Source organism: Phocoena sinus, chromosome 4 (genome assembly GCF_008692025.1).
Source record: "Phocoena sinus isolate mPhoSin1 chromosome 4, mPhoSin1.pri, whole genome shotgun sequence".
NCBI classification, from domain to species: domain Eukaryota; kingdom Metazoa; phylum Chordata; class Mammalia; order Artiodactyla; family Phocoenidae; genus Phocoena; species Phocoena sinus.
Window position 1 is genome coordinate 140,026,697 of NC_045766.1, and position 13,602 is coordinate 140,040,298.

The window sequence follows — 13,602 nt, forward strand, 5'->3', positions numbered from 1 at the left end:
GTACTTTGACTTCTAATGGGTGGAACAGTTCTCAGAACTTCCTGAAGGACTGCCAGGTTATAATCCTTAGGTTGGCTTGAATAAAATTTCCCATTTCTTTCTTAGATCAACTATTGATTAATTTTTTTCATTGACAGTATTACACATCAACCCATAAACATGTTTGGAAATAGTATGGCCTACATTGCAAATAGGTTGCCCTTATAAATAAATGAAAGTAAGTTAATTGATTAACATTGGGAGTACAGCCTCCTCTGCATAGTCCTAATATAAAATATTCTAAGTGTAATGAATCTATTCATTAGGACTGAGTAGCTAACTTGCATGGACCCTGATTATACCAATGTGCTCTTTTTAAAGAGCAAGATTAACAGAAAAAGGGTCAGGGTACAGGGTATGCAACAGGTAAAAAATACTGAATCTTGGGTGTATATGAGGAAAGTGTCACCCACAAGGGCAGGATATTAGATGCCCAGTTTAGCTGAATAAGAGAATGCTCAAAAGTAATTTTCATAAAACCAAGTTTGGTAATTGCTGTGCTTTTTTAAATAGAGGCTTCTTATATTGTTTCCTTTCAGAGCTGCTTCCGTGTTCTTAAGTTACAATGTAACTTGATTCCTGATAAGGTTCTTACATGCATGACATGTGTATGTCTTAGGTTGACTAACTTACACTTAACTAGCTATGGAATCCCATAGTATATTGAAGCCATGTAATAAATCAGTCTTCCAAAAGATAATGGACATGTGTCAGTTGTAGAAGAAAAAAGATGTAATTTTGTATTTGTTGTCATTGGCTAATATACAGTGAACTTTTAAAAATTAGATTAGCAATAAAACAAAACCTTAATTATTCAAAGTCAATTTAAGTACTGAAAACACACACACACACACACACACACACACACACACACACATTAAAACTATGAGATTAAAGACACATAAGACCAGAATATCAAACCAGAGTGGATTAGGATATTGGAATATATTTAAATAATTATTTTTCTCTTTCCTTCTGTAGGTGAAGATGACTTAATAGAACTTACCACAGTTACTTTAGAATCTCCGAAAGCATTGCTGGCAGAGGCCTGACTAGGGGGTAGATGGTGCATCTTCTTACTCTGCAAAGTCTCCTCAGGCCCCTTCATGACAGCAGTGCTTGTTTGGTTCTGTTCTAAGACATAGCCTGATCCAAAGAGTTCTTCCATTAGACTGCTTTTCTTCTCTCTGAAAGCTGTGTCATTTGCTTTTGTTCTGGAAGATTTACCGAAAGAGGGTTCATAGGTGACAGTAGGGTGCTCCAGCCTCTGTTCTCCCCTGTGGCTGTGGTGCTTGCCTGTGCTATGAGTGCACCTCGTGCTGCCTGCATTGGCCAGCCCGCCTGAGGCAGGAAGCCCATGATGCAAGTTTTCGATCGCTTCTGTGAATGAATAATGCTTTCTTTGTCTGAAGGGTATTTTGATATTTGGAGCAGCATTTTTATCTGGCATTTCACCCATTTCACTTATTTCCGGACTTCTTTTAGACTTTTCACTTACTGTATCGTCTTCCTGACCACTTTCCCCTTCGGGATGGATTACTTGAATTCTTTTTGGTGGTAGTTCCTGTTCTTCTTTTACTAAAGTGGTTTTCTTTTCTTGATCTTCTGTTCTCTCTCTCTGTTGTCCAATATTCTCTAGACATGGCTGTGCTTCTATATGTTCCTCTTCCTTTGATAAATCTGTAGTAGAAAAATAGTTAACTTACTGACGTTTAAAATGCATGGATTTCTATTTCAAGATGGCATGTTGAACACAGTTATTTACACCTACTGACGAGCACGTTACAATGACAAAAAGGAAAGCAAATACAGGGAAAGGTGGTATTAACAAGCTTGAAATGTTATACTTTCCTAGAACATACTAGATAAATGAGAATTGTGAAACCAAAAGAAAATGATATTCATAAACTTTGCCAATATGTTATTAATAGGTGTTCAACACCACCAGCTAGAAGTAGTGCCCGTTAAAACAAGAGAATATTTTTTTACCCATCCAATTGGCAGATAATTTCCAGAGTTGGCCAGAATATGGGGAAATTGGAACTTTGGTTCCCCATTGGTGGCTTTGTAAGCCGGTGTGCAGTTTGGATGGCAATTTGGTAGTATCTATCAAAACTTTAAGTGAACATGTTCTTAGACCCAACAACTTCACTCGTAGAACCAAACCCTACAAAGATACACAAAGATGCGTCTAAGGATGTTCACTGCAGCCTGTTTGTGTTTTTTCTCCCCCAATAAATTTATTTATTTATTTATTTTTTGACCGCATTGGGTCTTCGTTGCTGCGCATGGGCTTTCTCTAGTTGTGGCGAGCGTGGGCTACTCTTTGTTGGGGTGCGCAGGCTTCTCACTGCGGTGGCTTTTCTTGTTGTGGAGTGTGGGTTCTAGGCATGCGGGCTTCAGTAGTTGCAGCACACAGGCTCAGTAGTTGTGGCTTGCGGGCTCTAGAGCGCAGGCTCAGTAGTGGTGGCACACCGGCTTAGTTGCTCCACAGCATGTGGGATCTTCCCGGACCAGGGCTTAAACCCGTGTCCCCCACATTGGCAGGCAGATTCTTAACCACTGCACCACCAGGGAAGTCCTGTAGCCTGGTTTGGTAAGAGTGAAACATCCTGAACATCTGTTTAAGGATTCCCGGTTAAATGAATTAGAGCGTGTGGGATTGTGGAAAATGAGTTACTGAATGAGGAGGGCATGCACTGCCAGGAGGAGATGATCGCAGAACACTGCTGTATGGAACGATGTCCCTTCCTCTGCAGATCCTTCCCCAGGCACCGAGGAAGCCCTGTGTACAGCTCTCCCCTCCTCAGAGGACCAGACCCTCGCGGGTTCTGAGCAAACAGCATCGCTAACAGCGAACCACTCAGTGAGGCCATCGTTTGTGAGGGAGGATGGGGACAATATCGGGTGTGCAAAGAGTTGGAACATTTCCTCATGTGACTACATTCTGGAATAAAATTATTCACTTATACTCTAGGGAAATGAAAATAGTACTAGCAGGAGAAATAAGTATGTTTCAAGAATGGTGTACTTCAATATAAAATAAAAAGTTAAAAAAAAGTAGATTTTGAAAAAAAGAATGCTGAGCCTGGAAGCCAGTCAAACGTACAATTAACTCTAAATAGCTGTTAATATTATGCCCTATGATACCTGATGAAAATGTTAACGTTTGAGCACATGGGGGAAAGTACTTATTTTCCACGACCTCCCCAGCCCCGCCTGGCCTCCCCGCTGCCGCCCAGGAGCGGGTCTGGTCCCTCCTCCGCACCAACTCCTTCCCGGCTCCACGGTCCTCACCGTGGCCGAAGCACCCTGCCCACTGCCCCCTCCGACACGCCACCTCCTACTTCGTCGCCCCCTGTGCGACCCCTCCTCTGGGCCCAGCGTCCGTGGGACCATCTCTTCTCGGGGTTCCACGTGGATCACTTCCTTCTAGTCTCCTGAGCTGCCGTCAGCTCACCCTCAGCCCCTTCCCTGTCCCCTTCTCAGTGGGGACCTTCTTTCCAGCACCCACCATCCTCTCGCAGCCCCACAGGTCTTCTCCAAGGGCACAGGCTCCCGAGGGCGGGGCATCTTGTCCCCAGGGCCCGGAGCAGTGCCTGACACAGTATATGCGCAGAAAATATTTGTCAAGTGAATGAGGACACTTTCTAGGACAGTAAGAATTACCAAAATGGGGCTTCCCTGGTGGCGCAGTGGTTAAGAATCCGCCTGCCAATGCAGGGGACATGGGTTCGAGCCCTGGTCCGGGAAGGTCCCACATGCCGCGGAGCAACTAACCGTGCGCCACAACTACTGAGCCCGCGCGCCTAGAGCCCATGAGCCACAACTACTGAAGCCGGTGCACCTAGAGCCGGTGCTCTGCCACGGCAATGAGAAGCCCGCGCACCACAACAATGAGTAGCCCCCGCCCGCCGCAACTAGAGAAAGCCCGCGTGCAGCAATGAAGACCCAACGCAGCCAAAAATAAATAAGTTTATTTAAAAAAAAATTACCAAAATGGACTAAAAAATAGGTGGAAAACGTAAACTGACCAGTGACCACAGAAGGAACCACATGGGAGCCAGTGGCTTTCCAGGGGTTCTGCCCACCCCCGGTGTTATTTAAACCTCATTCTAAAGCCAGTCTGGCCTCACTGCTGAGAGAGGGCCCCTCTTGGCACGGCCCTGGGCCCCTCGGGGGCTGTTCCCGCGGCTGCTCTTTCCAGGGAGGTTGTGCTCGCCCAGCCTGGTGGGGTGTCACCCAGATGTCCCTTTAGCAATAACTTAACATGGAAACAATGGGGCAGTGTCGTCAGCGTTCTGAGGGAAGATGATCTCCAGCCTAGAATTTTCTTTCCAGTCAATCATTAAGTCTAAGTAGAAACATGACATCTCCAGAGGAAATGCACACAGATTTGCCTTCCACGCAAGTGTTCTCAAGAAGCCAGTAGAGATTGTGCTCGTAGGACATGATGGCGTTTACCAGGAAAGGGAAGGACACAGGGTAGGAAAGAGATCTGGTGGCGAAGGGGTGACAGGAACCAGCAGGAAGGGTGAAGGGAGGCCCCAGGACTACAGAGGGCACCAAGCCAAGGGCTTAAGCATTAAGGGCTGGCACCACCAAGCCCCTACCCCGCTAACCCCCCAGCCTCCAGTGTCCTTGGTCTGACCTGACCACGCGGGGCCTGGCCAAGCTGTCACCCTCACTATGGTGCCTGCAGCCTGGGTGGGCCGAGAACCCTCATTTCACCGCACAGAGCCCTCTGCTGTCTCTCAGGAGCCCAGCACACGGGGCCTCTCCCCACACCCCACCTGCAGAGCAGCCCTGCCGCTGCCGGTCTCCGATGGGTCCCCAGCTCCCAGGACCCGGCATGACCTTGGCCCTGGCTGGGCTCCGGTGCCTTCAGGGAAGCTGCAGCGAGCCTGCCTGCTCTGGAATCTTCTTTAGGGGCAGTGCTGCCCTTTACTCAGCTGGGTTTGAGATTGAGACTCAGTTTTTTAAAACTGAACATGTTGTCTAAGAATACACATGGGATCAGGAGTTGTGCGGAAAAGCTGGCATAAAATGGAAGATCGTGGTTGTTTGTGGTGGGCGGCGGGAGGGTTATGGTTATGAAGGGTCCGCAGGGTGTCCCAGGGGACAGTAATGTTCCGCGTCTTAAGCAGGTAGTGGAGTTCGTTTTATAACAGTTCTTTAAATTGAATATATCTGTTTTATATATACTTTTATACACACACTGAGTAATTCACAAGTTAAAAAAAATTAAGAGTAAAGGAGAGGGGCTTCCCTGGTGGCGCAGTGGTTAGGAACCCGCCTGCCAACGCAGGGGACACGGGTTCGAGCCCTGGTCCAGGAAGATCCCACATGCCGTGGAGCAACTAAGCCCACAAGCCACACCTACTGAAGCCCCTGCGCCTAGACCCCGTGCTCTGCAACAAGAGACGCCACTGCTCTGAGAAGACAGCGCACCGCAACGAAGAGTAACCCGCTTGCTGCAGCTAGAGAAAAGCCCGCATGCAGCAATGAAGACCCAACACAGCCAAAAAAAAAAGTAAAGGAGACTTTTGAAAGTTGTTAAAATTACCTTCATATTTTCTCTTGGAATCCTCTTGGTTTGGTAGTTTACTGATACAGTGAGAAATTGCATGGATTATTTCAATCGATTTTTCTTTATGACCAATGTTTCCTCTTGTCTTTTTACCCTATAATTTAGAAAAGTGGCAAAAACATATTTTTGGCAGTAGAAGTGATTTTAAATTGTGTTTTATTTAATGAATACAAATACTTTTTGTATAGAACAAGTGACTAAAGCTTATTTTTGTAAAGATATGTTTAATTAGACACTGCAAGAATTCAAATTTGCTGTACCTTAGTTGTCAAAGATGGAACGGCTTCCGATTTTTGGGTTTCCTGGTGTCGCATACTTGTAAGTGAAACACTTTCCCTTTCTGCTTGTACTGACTTTGTTGAAGAAACTACAGAACAGGTGTATTATATGTAAGAAACATGTTTTACATTTGGAAGCAATACTGACTTTAAATATAACAACTGAAGTTTGTAATGTAATTATAAAACAAAGTATAGTAGATGTTTTCTAAAGATTTTCAGTAAATGTATAACATTTGCCAGTTTCACTTTTTCCCCTAGCATCTCGCCTGTTTTGTCTAATTGTGGGCCCCAGAGGTTATGGCGATCACAGTGGTAAAGTACCAAAGAAGCAGGCCTTAGGATGGGTCGGCATTGCCATTGGAGGACACGGCTGTCCCTGCTGGCAGAAGGGATTCAAAACGGTAGCTGTGCAGTTGTGAGAGGGTGCGCCATCGTGTCTCCTGTGTCAGAGCTCTTGGTTGTCGCCGGTTGGATTGCCCACACTAAAGTGCACGAACGCTAAACCTAGTAGTCACTTTCCTTGAAGTGTTAGCCCATTTAAATGACCCCATGTTTGATTTTATCATCTTCTCTGCTGGCTGTTGTTCTGGATTATAAACCAAAAGCAAACAAAGGCAGGCAAGGAAATCTGAGGTTGTTGCCTTGAAAAGTAAACACATAGTTACTTGTAGCAAAATGAGAGGCAAGTGTTCCTATTGTGTCTCTTCTGAGCAGAATCTTATGCTGGGAGATCTTGGTGGGGAGGGAATAAGTACATCTTGTCTTGAAGGAAAAGATCCTACTCAGCAATAAAAAGGTACAAACTAATGATAGTAGCACAGCACAGATGCATCTCAAAAACATGCTGGCCAAGAGAAGCCAGACAGCAAAGAGGACCTGCTGTACAATCCCACACATGAAATTCTACAACAGGCAAACTGAGCTATTGTGACCGAGGAAATCCGAGGTTGTCTTGGGCTGGGGCTGGGGGACCCCTGACTGCCAGGGGCATGAGGGGGCACCTCCTGAGGAGATGGGTGGGTGTTCTAAATCTTGAGGGAGGTGGTGGTTACATGCCGATAAGCACTTCAAAACCCATGGAATTGCATGCTTAGAACGGGTGCATCGTATTGGGGTAAACTGTACCTAAATAAAGTTAACCTTAAAAGTCCACACAGTGGCTAACAGATCTACCTAGAAGTCCAGTATTTGGCAGACATTTTGCATCAAGTTGAAAGGTACCCTCTCATTCACCCGAGTAAGGACATAAAAGACTGAGTGGAGGATGGGAACACGGGAAAGTCTCTCTATTCTCTTCTAGCTGTTTCAACCATGTCACACTTTTGTTATTCTAGAATCACAAAATGTGTCTCAATGCTTAACAAAGCGAGTTTTTAAAATGTCTGTTATCTTGGTGATATAAGTTAGAAAATCTGACTAGATACTTCAAAATAGATTTCGAGCAAAAATAATTAAAACATACTTTACCTTTTGGATAATCTTCTTTGTCACATAAATTTCTAAGTATCTGGTTAGTATAGATGTTTCTAATTTCCAGCTCTCGACCCTTCTCCTAAAGAGAACCACAATACCAATATTTCTATGATTGTTTGCTTTTATCAACCTTGATTTCTTGTAAAAAAACAATTTAAAGTGAGCTCAGTGTTCTTTGGATAAAATCTATAGGTTCCAGCAGAAACAGAAATGGGCCATATCATTATATATCATTCCCGACATCAAAAAGCACTAGCTTTTAAAAAAAAATACACTAGCTTTTTAACAGAGTAACAAACCATTGTGAGTGGACAATATATATATTTTTTAATTAATTAATTAATTTTTGGCTGCATTGGGTCTTCGTTGCTGCGCACGGGGTTTCTCTAGTTGCAGCGAGTGGAGGCTACTCTTTGTTGTGGTGCGGGGGCTTCTCACTGCGGTGGCTTCTCTTGTTGCGGAGTGCGGGCTCTAGGCACGTGGGCTTCAGTAGTTGTGGCTCGCGGGCTCTAGAACGCAGGCTCAGTAGTTGTGGCACACGGGCTTAGCTGCTCTTCGGCATGTGGGATCTTCCCGGACCAGGGCTCGAACCCGTGTCCCCTGCATTGGCAGGCGGATTCTTAACCACTGGGCCACCAGGGAAGCCCCATTTTTGAATTGGGTTATTTGTTTTTTGGTTGTTGAGTTTTTCCTCACAGTCTCTTTTATTCTATAAGTTCCCACCCTCATCTCTTTTATTTGTTTCACATTGATATTTATTTGTTGTGGAAACAGGGTAGTTTGTGCTGTAGAGTTTGCCACAGTCTGATGTTGCTGATCGCATCCCTGAGGCGTTGCTTATCATGTTCCCCTGCTACCATATTTCTCTTAGATTTGTTGTTAGAGCTAAATGTTTAATCATATCTAGGTATGTTTTTTCTGGCAATAGTACTCCCTAGGTGGAGGTGTGTACGTCTGTCAGGAAGTGCATAGCATCGGATGGTTTCCCTCTGTGGCGATCATTGCTCAGATCCACTATTTCATTAGAAGTTCCAAAATAGTGATATTCTCATCCTTTCATTCCTTCTTCATTATTGATGGAAATGTCTTTACAAGGAAGGTCTTCCCTTCTCACAAGTTACTTGGTTACTCTGAGCATAGGAAAGGTGAAAGTAATTGTTTCTTTTCCTTTATTTACCAGTTTTTGAAATACTGTGCTGGTTCCCTAGCATCCTCTAAAGGTGACTGAGTGATCACTGAGGTGTTTTGTTTTGTAAATATCCTTATGAACTTTCTGATTTCTGTATATTTGCTAAGTTTCAATCCACACAGTTATCTTTACTGATCCTAAATTGCCCCATCTTTGGCCAGTAAGAACCATCTTTGGCTCCTGAATCTCTTTGACATTACCCTAATGGTTCTTTGTAGTTTCCTTGCTTCTCTATATGTCCCAGGCTCACGTAGTATAGTTCATGCTCCAGACCTAGAATTTTTTTAAGGTGCCTTAGTTCTTTTCAGTGGGTTATGGATTTTGAAGATGATAGTATGTCATTAGGGGTATTCATTGTTAGTGAGTGGGTCACATTAGGAAATATGTATTTATTTTTAAAGATAAAAATGTATCATAAGATCATACCTTCACTTCAATTCACAATCAGGACTACAGGAGTTTTATTTGACCTTATCTTACTTCTGTATTTTCTTTCTTCCATCTCCCAAATCCCAGTTCTCAATGACACCAACATAGTTCATTATGTGCTTTATCCCATAAGATACACACAACAGTCTCAAAATAACCGTACCAAGTCTGTCATCAAGAGTGTATTTCACTAGGCACATGCAGTGAAATTGACGTGTTTTAAGTCTCTTGGAATGGTGTCTCTCTGTGACATTATGCCTACACCAGAATACACAGTGGGCTCTTTTTTTTTTTTTTTTCATTTTACTCTGGATTTTTAGGGAACGTTTTTTGATTTTTTTTTTTACATTTCATTCTGCTTCATAATTACACAAAATATTTACATATTTCCAAAGTCAAATCTACCAAAAAGATATTCAAGGAAATCTAGGTTCTATAGCTGTCCCTTCTACTCTATTTTCTCCCCATTTCCACTATTATCCTACTATGCTTTTTTCAAAATAGAAGCAAATTTGTAGATATATTTGTATTGTCTCCTTTCCTTACATGATGGCATACTACACACTTCCCTCTGCCTTCCTTTTTTCACTTATCAATATACCCTGGCGATTACTCCATATTACAACATAAAGAACCCTCATGCCATTTTACAGATGCACAGAAATCCATTGCGTATATTTACTTTTCTTTTTAAAAATAAATTTGGATATTACTGTAGATAGAATTTTGTATCTTTCTTTTCATTAAGCATTTCATTAATTATTAAGCTTTTCTCCTGTCAAAATTGTTTTTTAATGACTGTATAGTATATATGTGCACATGGCTGCATATGAAAGCACAAACGTTATTTTAAAATTCCCTGATTGTGTCTCCATATGTGTGTGTGTTTGCTTTGACCAGTGGATCTTGAAGCCTCTTCTGTTAGACTTCTAAGGTAGTTCCTATAGCCACGCCCATTTTCTGGCATATTCTTCTCTCTGAAGTTTCCTGAGGCTCCAGAGAAGAACGAAACAGAACTCTTTTCCCTGCTTTACAAAGGGAGAGTTTACGTCCAACTTTCTTCCCTGTCTCTGAGTGCTCTCAAGACTCCTGGGAAACCTGTATTTCCTATTTGACATAAAAGTTAAAGATTCTTGTCTTAAAGAATCATGCTTAAGATTTACTAACTGAGGCTTGAACGACCTATATTTCTTAAGTATTTTATCTAGCTTTTCCAACTTGTTGCACATTTTAGAAATCTTGAAGGCCGAAAGAACAAAAGTCTGAAAAGTAAATTAAAAAAAATTTTTTTTTTCTTTTTCTTTTGCTGCACTGCACAGCTTGTGGGATCTTAGTTCCCCTACCAGGGATGGAACCTGGGCCCCGGCAGTGAAAGTACTGAGTCTTAACCACTGGACCTCCAGGGAACTCCCCAAAGAAAATATTTTTAATTCTCACTTTTAGGGCAGATTAAAAAAAAATTGAAGTATAGTTGCTGTACAATATTATATGTTACAGGTGTACGGTATAGTGATTCACAATTTTTAAGGGTTAAACTCCATTTATAGTTATTATAAAATATTGGCTATATTCCCTGTGTTGTACAATACATCCTTGTAGCTTATTTTATACCTAATAATTTGAACCTCTTACTCCTCTACCCCTATATTGCCCCTCCCCCTTCCCTCTCCCCACTGGTAACCACTAGTTTGTTCTATCTGTGAGTCTGCTTCTTTTTTGTTATATTCACTAGTTTGTTGTACTTTTTAGATTCCACAAATAAGTGATGTCATAGAGTATTTGTCTTTCTCTGTCTGACTTTCCACTTAGCATAATACTCTCCAAGTGAGGGCACATTTTAAAAGACAGTTTTGTAAGCATATTTGCAAGTGAGGCCTTAAAATGAATTTATGTATATATAAAGTAGATAAGCAACAAGGATTTACTGTACAACACAGAGAACAATATTCAATATCTTGTAAGAAATGATAACAGAAGATAACCTGAAAAAAATATAACTGCATCACTTTGCTGTACACCTGAAACTAACACAATATTGTAAATCAACTATACGTCAATAAAAAAATGAAAAAATGAATTTATGGGCTACAAAAATTACTCTAAATATTTTAATGTTATAAGTGAATTTTTTAAATAGAAAAACTTACTTTGGGTTCCACTAAAATGTTAACAAAGTACAATATTACTTCATGTGATGAGATAAAAATGATAATAAGAAGTCTTGTGAATGAATAGACAAGAGTTTTAAGTTTTCTCATTACATATTCACCAGGCTGTTAACTGATTCTCATAATTTCAGATCCTCTGTTCATATGTTTGTAGGGAAAAAAGTTAATTTGAGAAAGCTATACTTGAAGTTAAGTAATTCAAAGATATATTAGGCATAAATAGCTCTGATAGTTTTGGAAGAAGCATTTCACAAATTTTGTTACATTTTGCTTTAAAAGAAGTACCTTAAGTTTTTGTTGAAGGTGTTTTATTTCCAGCTGCAGAGTCTTTGTAGCTGCTTGAGCTGCTAAGGTCTTCTGGTTCTCGAAGGCCAACTGCCGAGTAAAGGCTTTATTGTTCAGCCTCAGTTGTTTCTCCAAGCTCTGAAAATAGTATATATTTCAACTCTCTGGAACCAGTGTAGTATTATAAAATACTTCGACTGTAATGCAACTAATTACATTTATGAAAAGTGCAAAATTTTAATACAATTTTAGTGGATGGCTTGTCTAGAGGACACATATTAGAACTAAATATTACCACACACACAAAAGGCCAAAAAATTCCAGATCCCAACTCTAGGGAATAAATATCATGTTTCCAGCCTAATGTTTTTTTTACACTCTGGAATTTGGTAAAAAAAGTTTTTGGAACAGATCCTGAAAAATCAATAAGTAAAATCAACGTTATACTTTACAACTAAACCTAAGCAGTTCTGTTGAAGTATACCACTAACTTAGCATGGTGCACTCCGTGAAAACCTTTCAAATCTCTCTTGCCAAAGGGTTGACCAGCGTCAGTGCAGACCATCACGCTCGGACTGTGATTCTCAGATAACTGAGACGGGAAGTTACGATGGGGTCTCACAGAGCCACACCACGTGGATGAATTATAAGCCAATAAAACGACTGACTTAGCACAGTAACCATCTATAAATACGAAGGACTCACTGTTGCATATTTGCCTTCTCTGTGGAATAAGAACTGTTTTACTGGAGAACTGTTTGAGTGGGTCTTTGACAGGAACTTGGCCAAAAGGCCTTTTCTTTCCTTCTTTTCCATAAAGTGTGGTTTCCCTCGTTACAACATTAATACTTTCTCATTAAAGTGGAAAATATGGTAAGCTAATAGGACGAAATAATCGCTAAAAATCCCATTTCCTAGCATATTAACATTAAAAAAAATACATGTTTTGGCCCACAAACTTTTTCTCCCACCAAATGCCCTACAACCAAATGAAATTTCCCATACAACCAAGTGCCTCCGATAAGAAAATAGCTAATTAGTTCTCAAATTCTTTTTGGTTTTGGTTGTAGTATAAAAACATGAGCTACTTAAACATGTTTGTGTAAAAAATATGTAGATGAGATACAAATACATTTACTTTCACATGACAGACAGATGCTGAGATGGATCCAATCCTACCTGAAAGGCCAAACTTTAGAAGTTTGGTATACTATTTACATGAATGAAAAATGAGGTGGCTCATTATTTCCTGTAGCTTCCATATCCATCTTATGTGAAAAAATTCTCTTTGAAAATAAAGGAGGGTATCACCAAAAAAGAAATAACAGAAAAAACAGTGGCTGAAATGAACTTGATATCTTATTATTATTTCAAGATCATTGAAAATACTTGTCTCTCACCTTTAGGGAATTAAACAGTAAATCACTTCCATTTGTGTTTATGTCCATAGAGACCAAAGCTACCTAATGTAAAATAGGCAGAATTCTCAATATGATCAGTGTTCTCCCAAATCATCCCTTGTAATGTAATCCCCAGGCTTTTGACCACCATGTACCCTTGAGGATTATCTATCTATTCATTTCTAAAATTATTTAAATTCCCTTTCCCTATCTGTCCCCAGGAATATTACCTGGGGAAATTTTCTATTTCTAGGACATTAGAAATGTCTCGACAGACTGATGAGGGAGAGAACAAGGAGGGGGCTGGCGAGGAGATGCACTCAGGGTTTAGGGAAGTAGCCTTTTAAGAAGGCAGTTTGGAGTAGAGGCTTGCTTTCTAGGAGAGGTTTCCCAAAACACAGCACAGCACAACCCCCTTCAGCATGTGAACAAACTCCCTTGACCTCAGCAGCTGGACTGCCTGAGAGAATGGTCATTTCCAGATAAATGAGCCCAGCTGTAGCTGAGCAGAACCGCACGGGGCCTTCCCAGGACAGAACCCCTCACCCCACCCCCTGCAGTGTCCTCCACCTGCCTCTGGTCTGTAGAAAAGCTTTATCCTCTTAGGCCTTTCCTGAGTTCCAAAGAGTAAATTTAATCAGAGAAATGAGAAAATGAAGAAAGAAATGAAAATAGCCAAGAAAGACAAAGTAATAACAGTTTAGCCATTAAACAAAGTAAAGGACCTTTAGTCCCTCCTCAGGGCCTA

General features: G+C 41.3%; 1 protein-coding gene across 1 annotated transcript in view; it reads right to left on the reverse strand.

The window, feature by feature from the left end:
• Positions 1-988: 988 nt before the first annotated feature.
• Positions 989-13,602, reverse strand: part of LCA5L (lebercilin LCA5 like) — a 39,728-nt gene continuing 27,114 nt past the window's right edge. The window contains exons 4-8 of the mRNA XM_032630482.1: positions 11,455-11,592; positions 7,378-7,462; positions 5,890-5,996; positions 5,606-5,723; positions 989-1,719 (exon numbers count right to left, since the gene is read on the reverse strand). Coding sequence (XP_032486373.1) covers positions 989-1,719; positions 5,606-5,723; positions 5,890-5,996; positions 7,378-7,462; positions 11,455-11,592 — 1,179 coding nt within the window. The remainder of the gene's footprint in view (positions 1,720-5,605; positions 5,724-5,889; positions 5,997-7,377; positions 7,463-11,454; positions 11,593-13,602) is intronic.